General features: G+C 44.5%; 1 protein-coding gene across 2 annotated transcripts in view; it reads right to left on the bottom strand.

The window, feature by feature from the left end:
• The window catches only part of RALGAPA2 (Ral GTPase activating protein catalytic subunit alpha 2), a 340,680-nt gene that overhangs the window by 286,802 nt on the left and 32,116 nt on the right, over positions 1–21,762 (bottom strand). For both annotated transcript variants that reach the window (XM_062203794.1, XM_062203795.1), the window contains exon 3: positions 17,946–17,998. In XM_062203794.1, the coding sequence (XP_062059778.1) occupies positions 17,946–17,998 (53 nt within the window). The remainder of the gene's footprint in view (positions 1–17,945; positions 17,999–21,762) is intronic.

The raw sequence follows: 21,762 nt of genomic DNA, 5'->3' as shown, positions 1-21,762 counted from the left end.
TCAGACTTGAAGATCAAACTCAAACATGGCTTTGTGTAAGAAGCCCACTCAACCAGACCCTTCAGCAGGATGCTCCCCGGCCTGAAAGGCCCAAGGCCCACTCCACCACGAGGCAGCCTGCGGATTCTCTGAGAAAAGGGCCTCACTACCAGTATTCCCACATCAGGAACAGTGCCTGGCACACAATGTTTCCTAATAAGCACTGCACGTGCAAATAGAGTGGGAAAAAAAAGGCAAAAAGAAATCAAATTCTGGTTTACATGTAGAGGCATGAAAAAAAAAAAGGAAATGTTAATGCATTAGGTAGATGTTCCCCTCTAACATGAGGGCAACAGAGCCCCAGGAGAGCAGGCACTTGATAGAAATACCTGAGAATGAAAAAGTGTTTCCAAACATCCAACAAAGCTCAATGTTTGATCAGATTATCACTTGAGAGGCAATACTTTGCTTGGCTAACAAGGAGATGAGTAAAAACATTTCAAAAATCAGATTTAAAATACAAGGCAAAAAAAAATCTAAAGGAAAAATAAAAAAAGAAGAAGTATCTAATTTCTCCTTCCTAAATGTCAGAAATCAACCAGTTTTAAAATATTGGAAAACCTGATTAAGCAGCTTTAGATTAGAAAAGCGTAAAGGATCTTATATACTAATAAAACACTTAGAGGAATTTTTACTTAAACAAAGCACAGAAGAATCTATAAAGGGGCACAGTGGGGCAGGGCAAGGGGTTGCCTTATAATATCTGTCCCCATTAAAGTAGAACATTCCTAGAATCTTGGGTCAGCAAAGGAGACTGTCAAAAAGAGGGATGGCAATTCCTCCTTCTGAAACAGATTTGGTGAAAAACATAGGGTCATTTTTTAGACCTTCTGATTCATGTCCTTAAAAGATTCAAGAGGACACTTGGATCCTTTTTCACAGACCATATGCTATGGTTGGACTAGGATATGGCTTCCATACTCATGCAGTCAAGCCCCAAGGTCGTGGATTGACAGCACAAAGAGAGTGGAGGTATGATTCAGTTACGGTGCTTAGGAAGTGGGCCTGGGGATGGAAAGCAGTGCTCACAAGAGCACATATTAAAGCTGAGTCATTACTCTCTCTGCTTCCTGGTTCACCACGTGATCTGCATACCTCCCCAGATGCAAACCTATAAGCTCACTCGATCTTGGACTGTGAGCCACCAAAACCATGATCCAAAATAAACCTCCTTCCTTCATAAGTAACCTGTCTTAGCTATCTTGTTATAGTGACAGGAAGTTGACCAATACACTATAAGTCAAAAATTATAGTCAACTAAAGTTTGAAATTAAAAGGTATTCTAGAGTTAGAAGTACATCAGGCACACATCTCCCTTCCTCAACATACTACATGTTCCACACTGCAGCAAATACAGAGATTAATTAAAATAAACAGTACAAAAATAAGGCTGTGGGAGTATAAACACTGTGACAGTGAGCTGTATGTACATAATTGGAGTTAATATGGTTATAAATAATGGAGTAGGGATGGGCATTCGGACTAACGGTTAAGATTCCTTCATTCCTATCTGAGTTTCTGGGTTTGATTCCCAGCTCTGGATTCCATTTTCTGCAGATAAAGTCTTTTTTTTTTTTTTTTTTTTTTTTTGACAGGCAGAGTGGATAGTGAGAGAAAGAGAGAGAGAGAAAGGTCTTCCTTTTTGCCGTTGGTTCACCCTCCAATGGCTGCTGCGGCCAGCGCATCTCGCTGATCCGAAGCCAGGAGCCAGGTGCTTCTCCTGGTCTCCCATGAGGGTGCAGGGCCCAAGCACTTGGGCCATCCTCCACTGCACTCCCGGGCCATAGCAGAGAGCTGGCCTGGAAGAGGGGCAACCACGATAGAATCCAGCGCCCCAACCAGCACTAGAATCCGGTGTGCCAGCGCCACAAGGCAGAGGATTAGCCTGTTAAGCCACGGCACCAGCTGATAAAGTCTTTGGGAAGCAGTAGATGATGGCTTAAGTAGTTGGGTCCCTGCCACCCACATTAGAGACCCGGTTTCAGTTTCTAGCTCCTGGCTCCAGGTGAGCCCAGGCCTGGGAATGAGCCAGAAGATGGGAGGTGTATATTTCCCTGTCCCGCTCTCTCCCTGCCTCTCAAATAATCTTTAAAGAAAATTTGTATGGCAATGCTTACTTTTAAAAAATAGAGTAAATTCCTCAAATAATTATCATAAGAGAAGCAACATCCTAAGAACATTATATTAAAATTATATGAGCATAAACTATTTAAAATAGCTGAGAAACGAGAATACAAAAGATAAACAGTGTTAAAGTAAAAGCATGAGACTTCAAATATTGTTTTATTCTTTTTATTATTATTATTATTCAAAAGGTAGAGTTACAGACAGTGAGAGAGAGAGACAGAGAGAAAGGTCTTCCTTCCATTGGTTCACTCTCCAAATGGTCGCTACAGCCGGCACTGCACTGTTCCGAAGCCAGGAGCCAGGTGCTTCCTCCTGGTCTCCCATGCAGGTGCAGGGCCCAAGGACTTGGGCCATCCTCTACTATCTTCCTGGGCCACAGCAGAGAGCTGGACTGGAAGAGGAGCAACCGGGACTAGAACCGGCGCCCATATGGAATGCCGGCGCCGCAGGCGGAGGATTAACCAAGTGAGCCACTTTATTCTTAATATACATAATTAGAAGAAAAATGGTTGAAATAATATTTTGCTTATTTAAACTTTAAAGATAATTATTGGAATGAAAGAAAATAGAAAGCACAATTCCTGGCCGGCACCGTGGCTCACTAGGCTAATCCTCCACCTGCAGTGTTGGTACCCGGGGTTCTAGTCCCAGTTGGGGCGCCGGATTCCATCCCAGTTGCTCCTCTTCCAGTCCAGCTCTCTGCTATGGCCCAGGAAGGCAGTGGAGGATGGCCTGGGTGCTTGGGCCCTGCACCTGCATGGGAGACCAGGAGGAGGCACCTGGCTCCTGGCTTTGGATCGGCACAGTGCACCGGCCGTAGCAGCCATTTGGGGGGTGAACCAACAGAAGGAAGACCTTTCTCTCTGTCTCTCTCTCTCACTGTCTAACTCTGCCTGTCAAAATAAATAAATAAATAAATAAAATAAAGCACAATTCCAAATTGCAAAGCATATTGTATAAGTTAAAAAGCAGTGACCTCTTCCCCACAAATGAAGTTAAAAGCCAAAAATGTTGGTTACTGGACTGGACTGTGGCACTGCAGCTTAAGCTGGCACCTGCAATGCTAGCATCCTATATGAGCACCTGGTGGAGTCCCGGCTGCTGTACTTCACATCCAGTCCCCCACTAATGCAATTGGTAAAGCAGCAGGAAATGGCTTAAGCTCTTGAGCCCCTGCCACTCATATGGGAGACCCAGATGGGGTTACAGGCTCCTGGCTTCCACCTAGCCCAGCCCTGGCCATTGTGACCATCTGGGGAGTGAACCAGCAGATTCAAGACTTCTCCCACCATCCCCAAATCCATCTCTGCTTACTCTGCCTTTCAAATAAATAAATCTTTTTTAATATTGATTATCATATTTAAAAAGCACATATATAAACAAGTCAGATTCTTCTACCAAAGACCATGACTATCAGAATTGGCTTTCAGAAAGACTGACAAAATTTCTCTATTACTTGGGAGATTTTGAAATACTCTTCTGAACAATATCCAAGCTTAAAAAAGAAAACTAGGATTTTAGGTTAAATATAATCAACAATGTGAATCATATGTAACAAAAACTGGTCAAAGCTAAAAAAAGAGGTAAATCTATAAACTTGAATTCTACATAACACAAGAAAGAAACAAAACTTGGGGGCCAGCGCTATGCTGTAGCAGGTTGGTAGTGCCAGCATATCATATGGATGCCAATTTGAGTTCCGGTTCCTCCACTTCTGATCCAGCTCCCTGCTAATGTGCTGGGGAAAGCATCAGAGGATGATCCAAGTCCTTGGGCCCCTGCACCCACAGGAGAGACCCGGAAGAAGCTGGCTTTGGATTGGCTCAGCTCTGGCCATTGCAGCCATTTGGAGAGTGAACCAGTAGATGAAAGACCTCTCTTTCTTTCTCTGTCTCTACCTCTCTCTGTAACTCTCTTTCAAATAAATAAAATAAATCTTTTTAAAAAGGGAAATAAAAGTTTTAAACTCACAAAGTCAAAATATGACATTTTTAAGGGAGAAATCAATAAAAGCAAAAATGATTTCTTTTTTTTAGATTTAACTATTTATTTGAAAGTCAGAGTTACACACAGAGAGAAGGAGAGGTACAGAGAGAAAGAGAGAGAGAGAGAGAGAGAGAGAGAGAGAGAGAGAGAAGGAGGGAGACAGAGAGAAAAAGGTCTTCCATCCACTGGTTCACTCCCCAATTGGCTGCAACGGTCGGAGCTGCACCAATCTGAATCCAGGAGCCAGGAGCCTCCTCTAGGTCTCCCACGCGGGTGCAGGGGCCCAAGCACTTGGGCCATCCTCTATTGCTTTCCCAGGCCATAACAGAGAGCTGAATTGGAAGTGGAGCAGCCAGGACTCAAACCAGCACCCAATAAATGGGAAGCCGGCCCTGTAGGCGGAGACTTCACCCACTACGCCACAGCACCAGCCCTGCAAAAATGATTTCTAATACCGAAATCATCTCCAAGCACTGCTAACTACTAAGGTATTGATGGGGTTCTAAACTGGTGGTACCACAGGTGAATAAAGCAAATATCCTCCAAATCAACCACTTATTTAATTCATCAATAAATGCTCTCGTTCTTTGCCAGGTACCACACAAAAACCAGAAACAAAGAGAAAAAAAGACACTGTTCCTGCTGTAAAAGATACAGCTCTAAAGGGTTTTGGGAAAGGTAAGGAAATCGGGAGTGTTGGCACATGCACAGCAAGGGAGAACAGAGAGGGCCTGCTTCCGCAGGAGAACAGCCTGGGAGACAGCCTGGAGGGTACAGAGGTGAGCCGGGCGAGAGGGCATCGCACACAGGCTGGACAGCGGCAAATATGCCCTGCTGCTTACCGGGGGGCCCTCACAGGGATGCCTGTGAACACAGAAGTAAGACAGGTGATGGGGAGAGGAGGAAGAGGCAGGGGCCAGGTCAGAAAGGGCCTTGAATGCCATGCTGCAGAGCTGGATCTGTGTCATAAAAGCAATGGGAATGAGGGAGACAGAAAGGACAGAACACAGGCCAAAGAGCAGCTGGCAGGACCCTCCCGCAGGAGGGCACTGAGGCTGTGCACAGAGGCTGAGAGTTCAGGCAGCAGGGAGCATCCAGGAGAGGTACAGAGCCATGGAGTGGAGAAAATACTACCACCATGGAACAAGACAGGGCAGTGTAATCACGTACTAAAATGAAATATTCAACACTTCTTAGTAGGTATCAAAGTGCAATATTCAGAAAATTGGAAACATAGGCACTTGATAGTCTGTAAGAGGTTATTTTCTCAGTTTGCTTAAGATCATGCAAAGGTCTAATCTCTTTTTTAAAGAAAATCAAATTGCACTAGACTCTTCACTTTTAATGAGAACATCCAGTGACCTTCACAAATCCCCAAATTAGTAGCATATAATTCCACCCACAGTATGTGAGTTTTGCCCTGAATAGAGCACTCACTACAACTGGTCCCCGTGGAGTTTGCTTTCCACACAAGGGCTGCACATAGGAGATCTCAGCCACAGCCAGATCTGCCATGCAAGTTTCTGGCTTCTGGCTGAAACAGCTTTAGCTCTCGAGTCTCTTTAATTTTCTAACTAGTGCAACTAGTTGGTGGACTTTTCTAGGCCATTTTCTATAAAACAAATCAACAAAACCTGAAAAACACTTCAGACAGTTGCCAAGTTGAGTGATCAATAGAGAAATAACAAAGCCCCAGCAAGATGCTACACTTGGTTCCCACACTGACACGGAGCGCTGAAATGCCACAGTCAAAAGTCATCCAAGACCTGCGGGTTCACGCGGGACTGACCACCCCATCAGGCTCCCTCAGTCAATGCCCAGGGTTCTGCAGCAATTGCCAGCACGCGTGCTTCCAGGTCAGACTCTTCCCTTCCAACCTGCCCAGTGTCACAAGCACATCCAACACTAGATGTCGCTCTCTAACAGCTCGCACAGGACACATCCAAGTGGACAAGTGACAGACCTTGTACAGCTCTCTCTGAAATGTATATACATATATCTAAGAAGAACCCAACTCCTTCAACTTGTGTTACTACATTAACTTCAATCAACAAAAAGGAGAAAAAAACTTTACGCATCTTCCGCTATCCTAATAATAAATACAACAGGCTCGGGTTCTACTGGGATCGTTCTAATGTATTTAGCCTACCGACAGTGTCTACCATCTGCCCCTAGAGGATCCTCGAGAGCATTTACTGGTGCTGCCTTCTACAGGAGCTCCTCTTGAGGGTGTCTGTCACCCACAAGTCAGGGGGAACACACCGTGAGGGGCCAGCATGCCAGGAAGCTTAGGGCGCCTGGACTGCAACATAACCAACCACAAGAATGTAATTTCAGACTTCCACAAACACCTTATCTTCAGTTTCCCTTCTCCCAAGCTGAACTGAGTAATTCAGTATGTCCTGTTGGGTGACTCCCAAGTTTCTCACCTGTAAGTCTCAATGCCTAAGGAAGAGTGCACTCTTAAACACTAAACTGGAAGTGGAACGGCCCAAGGAGAATGGCTCCTCTCAACTCAACATCTGCAATCCAATTCAAACAACCAACTGCAATGAGATGGAGTTTCAGACTCCTGGCTTCCACCTGGCCTAGCCCTAGCCATTGTGGCCACTGGGGAGTGGACCATTTGGGGAGTAGAAGATACCTCTGTCTACCTATCTATACCCCCCATCGCATCCCATGTAGTTCTGACCTTCACATAAAATTTTTTAGGAAAAAAAAAAAAGCTTTCATTAAATAAGCACATTAAAGACCTAGGCCCTGGGTTTTATTATTTCCCCGGTATCCAGTACAGACCATAGGGAACACATGAGACATGTGACAAAAGACATAAGACAGGGGGCGCCAGATTCTGTCCCGGTTGCTCCTCTTCCAGTCCAGCTCTCTGCTGTGGCCTGGGAGTGCAGTGGAGGATGGCCCAAGTTCTTGGGCCCTGCACCCGCATGGGAGACCAGGAGGAAGCACCTGGCTCCTGGCTTCGGATCAGCGCAGCACACTGGCCACAGTACACCAGCTATAGTGGTCATTTGGGGGGTGAACCAACAGAAAAAGGAAGACCTTTCTCTCTGTCTCTCTCTCTCTAACTCTGCCTGTCCAAAAATAAAAAATAAAGACATAGACAGATCATACTACACCATAACAATAATGCTGTCATTTGCAGTTGTTCCCGAACAAGGGTTCAACACCAAAAAAACAAAATATGACTGACATTATGGAGAAAGTGAGGATCATACACCTCTATTATCATGTTAAAATACTTTCAGTGTGCTATAACATATACTTCTCATGTCATAACTGTGACCCAATATTCTGATGTGATATCCAGTGGCATTCACTTCCTGGCCAATAGGAACTCATCATGCCTTTGGGGATGGGAAATGGATGTGTGGGTTGACTCGGTTCATTTTGAAATATTCTCCAGGATATTTGTACTGATACTGGCTTTCTCCTAACTGGAATCCGTCATCCAGAATTATGACAGTGACCTAGAAGATGCATTCAAAATTGGATTTATTCTTTGCAAAGAAAAAAAAAAAAAACTAAAGTATCCAAATATTTGAAGTCCCCAATAAGAACTTAAATTCCAAGGACTGGAGGCGAATCACCTTTTCTTGTTTATTTTATTTCCTCTTGTCCCTCTTCTACTTGATAATAGTCAAGTGGTCCTTCTGAGAAAAAGAAATAAAAAGCAATAACTGGGTGAGAGGTTTGCAAAGGAAGTCCTTCACCTGGGTGTGGGGCGCAGGATACTACACAGCAGCGCACAGCCTGCAGGAAGCAGTGATCGACAAAGCAAGGAGAGCCGGGACTGGGGAAGCCAGGTAAGTGGACAACATGATTCCAGCATCTTGCTATGTATTATTAGCTTGTAGGAGAAGGCACTGACCATCACAGAAACCAACAGAAGAGACTGTTCTGTAATCCCTGAAGACATGCAGCCTAAATGTCTTGTCTAGCATTCAGCCCAGGCTTTTTGTTTGTGTGTTTGTTTTTTTGTTTTATTTTTTTGACAGGCAGAGTTAGTGAGAGAGAGAGACAGAGAGAAAGGTCTTCCTTTTTCCATTGGTTCACCCCTCAAGTGGCAGCTATGGCCTGTGTGTTGTGGCCAGCGCGCTGTGCTGATCCGAAGCCAAGAGCCAGGTGCCTCCTCCTGGTCTCCCATGTGGGTGCAGGGCCCAAGGACCTGGGCCATCCTCCACTGCACTCCCGGGCCATAGCAGAGAGCTGGCCTGGAAGAGGAGCTACCGGGACAGAATCCGGCGCCCCGACCGGGACTAGAACCTGGTGTGCTGGCGCCACAGGCAGAGGATTAGCCTAGTGAGCTGTGGCGCCGGCCAAGCCCAGACTTTTTCATTGAACATGCACTTGAGCTTCCAGTTTATTTTCAAAGGGTTACAAAAGATGCAGTCCAAACCAAAGAAGACAGAGGGAGAACAGGGAAGGCAGAGGAGCAGGAGGAGGATGGGATCCGATTGTACACATAAGCCTAGCTTTCTCAGGTGATTCAGTATTAACATCTGAAGCAGAACAGTGCTATTAAATTGAAAAGTTCTAAACAAGCACTTAAGTTACTGGACTGCATAAGCAAGCAAAGGTATAGAGTGAAAAACAGCCATTTGTTATACCTTCTTATGCACAGCTGAGAGCATCCAGTTGTGTTACTATTAACAGGGAAGTTATTTAAAAGTCCTTTTCACATACGTCAAGGAAAACAATTAGAAGCTACAGCTACTACCTTTATTGTCTGACTTGGAGCAATGAAGAAGACAGGCAATGTTAAATTCCACTAAAGTAAGACACAGATTCCACGACAGCTCTAGAGTCACCAGTGGTCAAATTATGACTCCCACCCCTAACTCTACCCAGCAAGACTGTGCACAGAGAGGCCTGTCACTCCATCCAGCATCCCCACCACACTGCAGGGAGGAGTGGGAGTCAGCCAGTAGGGGGACTGGAGAAAATCTCAAACAATCCAATTGGAGTATTCAATAGTATAGGGAAAACATACGCTAGGGGCCATGCTAACGCTTCCCTTCCTCTGTACGCCCTGTAAGAGGCGTTTCCCAAAGCAGCAGCTGTTCCCAAGAGAGGAGGGACTCAGAGACACAGTGGTCTGCCTTGGAATGACACCACAGCTGTTTTCTTTATCTTGCACGCAGGTGGGTGGCAAAAGGTAGAGGGTGAAGTACTAAATATCTGGTAATTATTTCCATCTCCAAACAAGCATGAAACTGTAGAATACAATTGAGCATTGCTCTTCCCTTTGGTGTGTGCAAAAGGGCACTTTAGAGGGCTGCTTCCTCCACCCATGGAGGAAAACGCTCCCAGCCCTCAGCCAAGGGCACTTTGGTAATAACAAGAAGCCCAGAGGTGGCCGGCGCTGCGGCTCAATAGGCTAATCCTCCGCCTGTGGCGCCGGCACACCGAATTCTAGTCCTGGTCGGGGCGCCGAATTCTGTCCCGGTTGCCCCTCTTCCAGGCCAGCTCTCTGCTGTGGCCCGGGAGTGCAGTGGAGGATGGCCCAAGTGCTTGGGCCCTGCACCCTCATGGGAGACCAGGAGAAGCACCTGGCTCCTGGCTTCGGATCAGCATGCCAGCCGCAGTGGCCATTGGGGAGTGAACCAACGTCAAAGGAAGACCTTTCTCTCTCTCTCTCTCTCACTGTCCACTCTGCCTGTCAAAAAAAAAAAAAAAAAAAGAAGCCCAGAGAAACCATTCCAGTAGGGCTCTTAAAGTGCCCGGTCCTAGAAGGACACAGGTGTGCAACATGCTGAGGACCTCACCAAGTGTTCAACAAAGAGGAACAGTCTTTGAAATGACTTGAATAAAGCCTCTACTGGAAGGCTCAGAGCTACCCTAACATGGGAGCCACTGGCCCTATGAGGCTATTGAAGTTTAAATCAACCAAAATGACTTGCAATTAAATCCTTCAAGTATACCAGCTTCTTTGCAAGCACTTAACCCACCCCCCCCCCACCCCCGCCCCGGTAGGTAGTGATTATCCAATTGGACAGTGCAGTTAACAAGAGCTCCAACCACTGGCGAAAGTTGTACTGGACAGCACTGCTCTAGAAATGAAGCAACTGAGATATACGGAAATTCAAAGGTTAATCAGCGTTGACACAATTTAATATTTAAAACTCAATGAAAGGGGGCTGGCGCTGTGGTGTAGTGGGTAAAGCCACCACCTGCAGTGCCGGCTTCCCATATGGGCGCTGCTTCGAGTCCCGGCCACTCCACTTCCGATCCAGCTCTCTACTATAGCCTGGGAAAGCAGTGGAAGATGGCCCAAGCCCATGGGCCCCTACACCTGCATGGGAGACCAGGAGAAACTCCTGGTTCCTCACTTCAGATCAGCACAGCTCTGGGCATTGCAGCCATCTGGGGAGTGAACCAGTGGATGGAAGACCTCTCTCTGTCTCTCTCTCTCTGCCTCTCCTTCTCTCTCTCTGTAACTCTGACTTTCAAATAAATATTTTTTTAAAAAAACCTTAATGAAAGCATACAACTAAATTTCATGCCAAAAAGACTACACACACACACACACACACCCGCCCCGCCCCATGAAGTTCTTGTTCGGAGAACAAGGCTGCATCTGTAGGATCATAGGTTCACAGATGTGGAAGAGACGCCAGAGGTCGGTTTGTCCACACTCTCACTTTACAGACATGGAAGCCAAGGTTAAGAAAGGCTAAGTGCCTCCATCAAGCTTGTTAGTGTGAAAGTCTGATCTCAATCTAGACAGTTCTTCTGATACCTTTTTCCAATAGCTTTTATCTAGCTTCAGGTAAGAAAACAAAGTGTTTTTAACACTAAGGCAATAAAAATAATTCTGTGGGAGACAAGTAGAGAAGTTAAGAGACTTTTATCCAGTAATAAACACTAACATACAAGTCACCGTAGGGGTACAAAGGATTATAACAGTTGCTGGTCTCAGGAACCGTATCTTCTAGTTAAAGGCGAAGATGGGACAGATGTTGTGGCACAGTGGGTGAAGCCGCCAGGTTGGGATGCCCGCATCCCATGTCACAGTGCCACTCCGAGTCCTGGCTGCTTCCTGTTTCTAGTCCAAGTCCTACTATTGCACCTGGGAAGGCAGGAGATGGCCCAAGTCCCTGGATTCCTGTCATGCATGTGGGAGACCTGGATGGAGTTTCTGGCTCCTAGCTTCAGCCTGGCCCAGCCCTCGCTATTGTAGGCATTTGGGGAGTGATAGAAGATCAATGGATACAAGATCTCGCTTTCTGTCTTTCCCTTTCTGTCACCCTGCCTTTTAAATAAATAAGCAAATCTTTAAAAAGGAAAAGAAAAAGGCAGTCTTTAGACCTAGCCACTCTGGGGACTAACTAAGAACATGCAGCTATCATCACATGGTAGCACATGCAGCATGCGGCATTATCATGAGTTCATGGGAGAAAATGAGCTTCTAGCTGGAGCTGACAGAAGAAGTAATGGGTTTGAACACAGCCCGAAAGGATGGGTCAGATGGGGAGAAGAGCAAAGGGCGAGTCCCTGAAAAGCGAATTGCATACACCAAGGGGCAGAAGTGAAACAATGCCAAAAGAGGTCAGGAGGCAAAGCAGCTTGAGCCTGGCAGGGCGCTTCCATGGGATACAGCAGCAACATGGGAACGTGACAGGGACCACACTGGGGCAGGGAGAGGTCACGGAGCAGGAGACCAGCTTGGGCCCCACCTGGCAGATTACAGAGCACCCATTCGGGCCTCTAGGAAGGATAATGGCGACATAAAAACGCTTAATCTGGCAGGGTAATTTGGATAAAAGTTAGAGTAAGAAATATATAAATCAAATGTCCTCTTTCCCTGCTATTTCAAACTCTGTGATGTTTGAAAAACAGAAACAAAACACACACACAGAAACAAATGAGAAGCATTTCGATGCTAGAACACACGTCTATTTTGAACTTAAACTTCTTTTCAGTGTGTTTTTAATTGAAATGTGGACAGGTAAGGAAATATTTTGCTAACAAATTCTAGAAACTTTAACTCCAACTATTCCACTCCTCTACTAAAAAGAGGATACCATACACCACGGCAGACTTGGGGCCACCCAGCCTGCAGCCCAGCTCTCTTTATATTCTCTTCTTTCATGCTGTAAGTATCTTGTCTCTTTCCTTTCTTCTAACCCATTCCTTATTTACAAAGTATCCCTACGCAGGATCCACTTTGTGATTTCACACATCTTCATAATTCCACCTCTCCTAAAGGAAGCCTTTCCCAATTATTTACACATGCGTAAGTACTCACCTCGAAATCCTCATAAAGCATCTCTTTATACGGCACTAACGTAGAAAGCCACAATGAAGTCACTCAGCACGAACCACAGAAATTACAACCTCCCTTCTAAAGCCAGAGACAGAGTGAGAATGCGGCATAAACAAAAGGGATGCAAGTTCATTATCCATTCATATTCACTATGCAAAATGAAAGTTTCATGAAGCTTTGAATAATATATATTTGTTCTACTATGTAGGCGACTAATCCCCTGCCAATGGTAATGTATCAGTATTAACACCCCCCTCAGTCTAGAATTTCTAGGCATGAAGGGAAGGTATCAAAACTTCCTCAGTGGAAGGCACAGGACTAGGGTCTCTGAAGGGCTTTCCTGCTACAGAACAAGTCCTAAGATCAACGATAACAAATGGAATTCTTGAAAACAGGGGGTAAAGCAGCCGTATGCAGTGCTGGCTTCACATATGGGTGCCGGTTCCAGTACCAGCTGGTCTACCTCCAATCCGGCTCTCTGCTGTGGCCTGGGAAAGCAGTAGAAGATGGCCCAAGTGCTTGGGCCTCTGCATCCACGTGGGAGACCCAGAAGAAGCTCCTAGCTCCTTGCTTCGGATTGGCCCAGCTCTGGCCATTTCGGCCATTTGGGGAGTGAACCAGTGGATGGAAACCTTTCCCTCCCTCCCTCCCTCTCTTTCTCTGCCTCTGCCTCTCTGTAACTCTGCCTTTCAAATAAATAAACCTTTAAAGAAAAGAAAGCACTACTGGGCTTTGGAGCACATACAGAAACTAGCTAGAGGTGTAAAACACAGTAGGGGACGAAGAAGCAGTGAAGAGGGAAGGAGGCAGATGTGAGACAAAATCTGACCCATGAGCAACGCCAGGGTGCCAGGGATCGAATGCTAATACCAGCACTACAACTACAGATGTCTGTTCTTTCCAGTCCCTAGACCCCTCTGCGTGGTGACTTTGGAGGACTGAACCTGAAATTTAATTAATATGCCAGGTCCTCAAATGGAGCTAAAGTGAACCCAGTAAGACAATTCCCAGACTCCTAGAAAAAGCAAATACAAGCCCTCTAAAAGAAACCAGTATTAAATTTGTGTTCAATTGACACAGGTCTCAAAGTCAAAGCACAGACAGAACTAATGGATTCTAGCAATCCACAGCGCAGTGCAGTGACTACAGACCACAAGAATATATTATACACTCTATAAAGAACTGGAGGAGAGGAGCTGGGAGGCTGGCAACAGGAGGAAGGGCGGGGAGGCGGGAATGCTAACTGCCCGTTTACTCTGTATACATGTGTTGAAATATTGAACTGTGTCCCATAAAGATATACAAGGAACAGACATTTAGTGCAACCATTAAGATGCCACTTGGGACTCCCACATCCTGTAACAGACAAGTGCCTGGGTTCAAGTCTCAGCCTCACTACAGATTCCAGCTTTCCGCTAATGCGCACCCTGGGAGACAGCAGGTGATGACTCAAGTATTTGAGTCACTATGCCACATGGCCACAGTCCCAGAGTGAGTACCTGGCTCCTGGCTTCAGATTGGCCTAGCCCTGGCTATAGCAGGCAAATGGGGAGTAAACCAGTAGATGAGAGATCACTGTCTATCTCCATCTCTTTCTCTTTCTCTCTCTTCCCCTGTTTTTCAAATAATATTAATTCAATTAATCTGAAAACAAAGATACACAAGAATTACATGTTAATCAAAACAATTTTAAGGGCCAGCGTGGTGGCACAGAAAGCCAAAGCCAATGCTTATAACACAGGCATCCCACATGGGAGTGCCACTTTGACTCCTGGCTACTCCAACTTCAATCCAGCTCCCTGCTACTCTGCTTAGGAAGGCAGCAGGTGATGAGCCACTGATGTGGGAGATCTGGATGGAGGTCCTGGCTCCTGGCCTTGGCCTGGCCCACATGCAGCTGCTGTCCTCATCTGGAGGGTCAATCAACAGATGGAGATAGCGCTTTGTCTAGCTCTGTGTCACTATGTCTTTCAAATAAATAAATCTTAAAAAAAAAAAACTTTGATAAAATGAAGGTTTTTGTCTAGGAAAAAAAAAAGTATATAACAAAAGATGCAAGAAAAGAAGCCACCAAAACTACCAATGGATTTAGAAAACTAAAGACTTGAAACAACAGAATTATCAGATATAAAATATGAAATATATAGTAAATTGTTAAGAAAATAAACTGCCTACAAATGAGTAAGGATCAAGAGATTATTGAGGGGCTAGTGCTGTAGCACAGCAGATTAAAGCCCCAGCCTGCGGCACCAGCATCCCATATGGGTGCCGGTTCTAGTCCCAGCTGCTCTACTTCCAATCCAGCTCTCTGCTATGGCCTGGGAAAGCAATAGAAGATGGCCCAAGTCCTCAAAGACTAAGAAAAAGACCTTAAGAAAATACATGTAAAGAAATGATTATCCTGAATACAGAGTTTAATATTGTTACAATGGCAACTAGCAGAGAGAAAACACGCAACACAAATAATAATACACAATAACAAGGTGTGAAGGCGCTGAAGAGCGACTTCAGGCAGATGAAGCTGACAGGGTCACGACCTGAGCCTCTAGAGAAGAGAAGTTTCTTTGTGCCCAGGAGATTTAAAACTCTGATGGTAATAAGAACAAATTGTGAGAATGCTTCAGATTCTTAGAAAAAAATACAACTACCTAACCAGAATCAAGAAAAACAGACAGCCTGAATAATTCTAAAACTATTAAAAAAATATCTGAATGAGTGGTTAAAATCTTCCTATAGACCAAAAAAAAAAAACCAACCAAACAAACAAACCAGTTTCAGGCTTTTTTTTTTTTTTTTTTTTTTTTGATAGGAAAGACTTAACAACAGTCCAGCAACAGATCATTCCAATCTTAGAGAAACTGTTTTATGTAACAGAAAAGGAGAAACACTTGAAAATACGTTCTACAACCTTTATGTAATGGGACCAGTCACAAATAATATGAGGGGTGGGTATTTGGCCTAGTGATTTTTAAAAAGCTCATTAAGACGGACATCCCATATCTGAGAGCCTAGGGTCAAGTTCTAACTCTGCTCCTGATTCCAGTGTCTAATTAATGTGCACCCCAGGTAGTGATGCCTCAAGTAGTTGGGGCCCTATCACCCACATGGGAGATCCAGATGGAGTTCCCAGCTCCTGGCTTCAGACTGGCCCAGCATTGGCTGTTGCGGGCATTTAGGAGTGAGCCAGCAGATGGGAGTTCTCTCTTGGTCTGTCTGTCTCTCTCTCTGTCTCACTGTAACTCTGCCTTGCAAATATATAATTTTTAAAAATACTGCGAATGGAAATTTTAGCCAACCTCCCTCAGTTGTGAATCCAAAATCATAAATTCAAAACTGTAAACAAAATATTTGCCCATCTATAAATCTAGAATTGTAATTCACTATCTTAACACTCATAAGATGATCCCAATCACTGCAGGAAAAAATTTGAAAACTTCAAAATTCTTATATGACTTTTTTTTTTGTAAATCTTATCAAACTGGGAATAGCAACAATCTTTAATTTAATTTGATAGACTACTTGCAAAAATTTTATAAAGACATTCTTAATGCTGATATATTAACAAAGCTCTATTTAGATGAGTAACAGAATGGCCAGTTTTATTCCTTTTATTTACAATCTACTGGAGGGCTGAGCAAGAGTAGTAAGACAAGAACAGACTGACTAGTAAGCCTGTCCACTCATTATCCATAAACAATCTGACACTTTACCAAGAAAACAAACAAACAAAAAAACCTATAAACAAAATGTAGGAACTAAATAAATAATTATATTCATTTAATCCAGCAGTGGGAGTGCAAACATTAGAGCTAAATTTAAAAACATGGTTGGGAGCTGCCACCTGCAGCACCAGCATTCCATATGGGCGCCAGTTAGAGTCCCAGCTGCTCCACTTCCAATCCAGCTCCCTGCTATGGCCTGGGAAAGCAGTGGAAGATGGTCCAAGTGCTTGGGCCCCTGCTGCACCCACATGAAAGACTAGAAGAAGAAGAAGTTCCTGGCTCTTGACATCAGCCTGGCCCAGCTCTGGCCATTGCAGCCATTTAGGGAGTGAACCAGCAGATGGAAATCTCTCGCTGTCTCTCCTTTCTCTCTCGGTAACCCTGACTTTCAAATAAATAAATAAAAATCTTTTAAAAAAATGGATGAATCTTAGGAATAATACTGAGTATAAAAGCAAGTCACAGATGACTATTACTATATGAGATCATTTCTGTTACACTGGAAACCACATAAAACTACATAATGAATTATTTAAGGATACAAATGCAAATGGCAAAACCACTGTTTTTTACAAGGAGAAGGATAAGAACACAGTAGAGTGACTGGCCCCCAGGGGTAAGAAAGGATGGCATCAAAGAACAGCACCTAGGTAAATTCTAGTTCTTCAAATGGTCAGGGGGGAAATGTCAGGAGTGCGGGCTTTATCATCCTGTTTCATAACCACCGTGTACATTAGATACTTTGGCAAATGCATCAACCATCATGTAACTAACACAATCTAAGTGAATGGAGTAGTTCAAACTGTGGTCAGCAGACACATAGGAGTATCTGGGCCTTTAAATAATAATTCCTCTGCACAGGTTTCATTCCCCGGGGTAGGGGCACAGGAAACACAATGAGCACCATGAAATACGGGGTTAGGAAACGGGAGCCAAGGTGATGGAGTGCCCGCCACGGGCCACGTCCTGGGCGAGAGGTTTTCTCCCATAAACCTAGAGAGACCCTCACCAAATACTCAGGGAGAGCTTTCCTCTGCAGTGAGTGCACATCAGGCCTTTCCTCTCCAGCCATAAAGGTTTAGCCTCTCACGCTAACCTAAGCACACATCTCTTCAAACCAGTAATGATTTCTAGGAAACGAAGATCATTTCTAGAAAATTAACTTGCAAAGCTTATAATTCATTCCTGAGTGTAGTTCTCCAGGTATCCGAAATGTGGCCACCAGTCTAATACATTTGGGCAAGAAAGACTTTAGGCTTAATAGAGCAAAAACTGCATCCTAACAGTTTCAACTTTAAAAAGAATATATGCCAAACACAGAGACACGAACATGGCCCCTCTCCAGTAGCCAGAAAAATATATATTAGAAACAATGAGTTTTACATGTCAGATTTGCAAATCTGAAAAAGACAAATTATCTTCAGTGTCAGCTACAGCACAGGAAATTTATATAAGACTTATGTGATCTTTACAGTAAGCAATCTAGTAATATCTACTACCATTTAAAATGTGCATATTTGCACTCTTCTATCTAGTGATTTTACATCTAGGAAAAATCCTCCCCACTTTTCAACAACAACAACAAAAAGAAAATCACAACATTCTTTGCAACTTTATTAACAGGGAAGGAAGGAGTGAAGGGGAGGGGAGAGAGGTGGGAAGGGAAGGAAGGAGGATACATGTCCATCAACAGCCATCTTTACCTGATTTGAAGTACAATTAAAGACCTAAAATACCTTATTTTCAATAATCATCTTTAAAAACTGAAAGATTTAATAAAAACTTACTTCAAAAAGAAAGAGGATGGAGTCCAGCTCCTCCCTTTGGGATTTATTATTCCCTGGAACATAAGAAAATATATGCAGGCATTATAACAATGTTTAAACTTTAGGATATTAGAGATTATGTTTAAAGGCATCTTAAAACATTTAAGCCTCAAGATAAATACAGTGAACTCAAAAAATACCTAGAAGCCATACAGCACACACAGTAGGACAACAGGGCCAGTCTGCCTAAGCCCACATCTTGCAGAGCTACCCCTTGCTAGCTGTTTAAACAAATCTTCCATGTTTCCCAAGTTGTTACCAACCTATGGCAGGTAATCTATTCATTTCCCAAGGATTTACTTATAAATTCAAATTATGGCAGAATGTACAGCAAAAACAAGGAGTTGTACCTTGGCCTAGACAGAGGCAAAGAACAAGTATTAACTGTAGCATCCCAAGTAGCATTTCTTTGGGAAACTGCACACTCCCTTCTGGTAACAACAACAATAACAACTCAACACCCGCAGCACCACTCCCCTCTCCATGTACCAGGCAGGGTGCTAAGGGCTTGGTTTACATCCAGTATAGCTTTTCTATAAAGGACTACATAATAAACATTTGAGGCATTTTCAGGCCTTTCTTGTAACCATTTGAATCTGCTATTTATAATACAAAAGTCATCACAGACAATTTATTTGTGAATGGGTAAGGCTGTGTTCAATAAAACTTTACTGGGGATGACATTGTGGTATAGCAGGCTAAAGCTGCAGCATGTGACACCCACATCCAATATTAGAGTGCCAGTTTGAGTCTTAGCTGCTCCATTTAAGATACAGCTACCTGCTAATGAGGCTGAGAAGGCAATGGAAGATGGTTCAAAGTGCCTGGGCCCCTGCCACCCATGTGGGAGATCTGGAATGGAGCTCCTGGTTTCTAGACTTGGACTGATCTAGCCTTAGATGTTGTGGCCATTTGGGGAGGAAACCAGCAGATGGAAGATATCTCCTCCCCGGCCCCCAACTCTGCCTTTCAAATAAATAAATAGGGCCAGTATTGCCACACAGTGGGTTAAGCTGCTATTTGCCATGCCAGCATCCATGTCAGAGCACCAGTTTGAGTCTCGGCTGCTCCGCTTCCAATCCAGCTCCCTGCTTGTGTGCCCAGGAAGGCAGTGGAAGATGGCCCAAATGCTTGGGTCCCTGCCCCCACGTGGGAGATCTGGATGGAGGTCCTGGCTCCTGGCTTCAGCCTGGACCAGCCCCAGCCATTGCAGCCATTTAGGGAGGGAACTAGTGGCTGGACGATCTCTCTTTTTTTCTCTCTCTCTCCCCCTTCCTCCTTCCCTCCTCCCATCCCCCATCACTTTGCATTCAAATAAATAAATAAATAAATCTTCAAAAATAAACAAACAACTTTATTTATAAAGTCAGGCAGTGAGCTCTAAGTTTCAGGCCCCTGAGCCACATGAATTGCCATTGCTCTGCAAGCAGATTCACTCCTTCATCAAGAAGCACTGAAGAATGTGTCTAAGTCAGGTCCTAAGGACACAGCAGTGAACAAAACCCACAACAAGCCCTGCCCTGAAGAAGTTTATATTCTGGCAGGAGGAGGCAGTCTACAAATAAGCAATAAAAACCAAGAGTGAGGGCAGATGGGGAAGCTAAAAAAGGCTGGTGCACAGTTTTGACAAGGACTCCAGGGAACACCTTGCTGATAAGCTAACGTCTGAGCAGAGATCTAACAGGAAAGAAAGCAAGTCATGTGGAAATTTGGGGGAGACAGGTACCAGGCAGAGGGAGTGGGCAAAGCCCTGGGGCTGACATACTTGACCTGGAGGAAACACCCAGAGGCCCTGAAGGCTGGGGCCATTGACCAGGGGGTGGGGGACAGTGTAGCAGCTGAGGTTGAAGAGAAGGTGGGAAAGGAAGGCAGCCACTGTTTACAACCCTGGGAATGAAAGGCCATGTGAGAGGTTACAGCAAGAGAAGTTAAGATTTGGCTCATATTTTTGAAGCACAGATGCAGCTGTTCTTGGGTGTGGAAGCAGGGAGACCATTTCTGAGACTACTGCAATATTCCAGGGTTACTGGTGTAGACAAGGACAAGAAGTCGATAGGTATATTTTGAAGAGAGAGCCTGCAACTCCAAGGAGTTAGCCTGAATATATCTGGAAGGCTGAAGGTATCCCAGGATTATTTCATTCTTCCTAAGAAGCATTTTCTTTTACTCCTTTTAGGAGGTATATTTTCTTCCCAAAATTCTAATCAGACAGACTATACTAAAAGCAAGAATATTTTAAAAATCTCATTCCATTTTTATAGGCTCTTCATTACAATTTTTAAAAAAGATTTATTTATTTATTTATTTATTTCAAAGGCAGAATGACAGAGATAGAGGGGAGACAGAAAAGAGATATTCCATCCACTGACTCACTTCACAATGGCCTGGGCTGGACCATGCAGAAGCCAAGAGCCAGAAGCTTCTTCTGGATGTTCCACATGGGGTGTAGAAGCCAAAAAAACCAATACTTTGATATGGGATGCTAGTGTTGCAACCGGTGGCACCCCACTGCACCTCAATGCTGACCCCATGACTTATTTATTTGAAAGAGAGTGAAGCGGGGGAGGGAGAGGACAGGGAGAAAGTGAGCTTCTATCCACTGGTTCATTCCTTCAAATGACCACAATAGCCAGGGCTAGGCCAGGCCAAAGCCAGGACTTTGTAATGATCAGTTCTTCGCTCTCCCACCAAAATACATATGTCTCTATCCTTTGAATCTGGGATGGCTTCAACTCACTATGGCCAGGTGACATTAGCAAATGTGAGGCAAGCACAAGCTTGAAAAGCCTTACGCACTTGCTGCCTGCGACTTGGAGCAGCGGGTGGAGAACAAGCCTGCTAGAAGGAGAATGAGAGGCCACAAGGAGGAGGGATAAGGTTTTGAAGTCCACAGCTTGACGACCACAAGACATGTGAAGGAGGGCATTTACCACTAGCTGACCACAGGGGCATGAGCCGGTCTAAACCAGAGCTGCCTGCAGACCCAGCAAATCCTAAGCTAAATGGTTGTTTTAAGGTATTCAGTTTTGGGCGGTCTGTTAGGCAGCACAAGCTAACTGATACAGCCTTGAGCGGGGCCTCATTTTTTAAAAAGGACTGACAGAGGAAGAGGTTAAAGAGGGAAGCCGGCAGAAAGAGAAAACAGGCGAAAGAGGGCTTTCTGCTAAGATCTGGAGCTTCAGTTTTTTCTTTGCTATCCGGATTGCACACAATACCACGCTTTTCTCCTCCACACACCTGTGAAAAGTAAATGAACTGGAGCAAAGCTAGGATGCCAGATAAATATCGAACTGTTTCTTATTTTAAATATCTGTCACTTTAGCAAAAAAAAATTAAGTTCAAAATCTATTCCAAGTTGTAAGTCACAGGTGGAAACTGAGCAATCCATTAAAGAAAATAATGCATTAGCACCCTGGGTAGAAGCCCATGCATGGCTTGGTGGCCTGCTACAGCCTGGAACATTCCATTATACTCCAAACCATCTGCTCTATGCCAGAGCCCTCCACAGCACCTCACCCAATCCACTTCCCTCCCTACTTGACATCTGTCTCTGTTTTATAGGAGCAATCAGAGCATTCAACAGGAAGTCCTCCTGTTTTTCCTCTCTACCACAAAACGTCTGCTTATCTATACTCAATCCTCTTCCCTTTTCCTCTTTACCTGCAGAGGTCACCTTGAACACTCCTTTCCGTATCTCTTCTTTTCACCTGACCTTGTCTCTCAACCCAGCAGCAACACCTGAACCATCAGTTATTACCCCGTCTGGCTGATCCTCTCC

Source organism: Lepus europaeus, chromosome 10 (genome assembly GCF_033115175.1).
Source record: "Lepus europaeus isolate LE1 chromosome 10, mLepTim1.pri, whole genome shotgun sequence".
NCBI lineage: Eukaryota > Metazoa > Chordata > Mammalia > Lagomorpha > Leporidae > Lepus > Lepus europaeus.
This window is presented reverse-complemented; position numbering and strand designations above follow the sequence as displayed.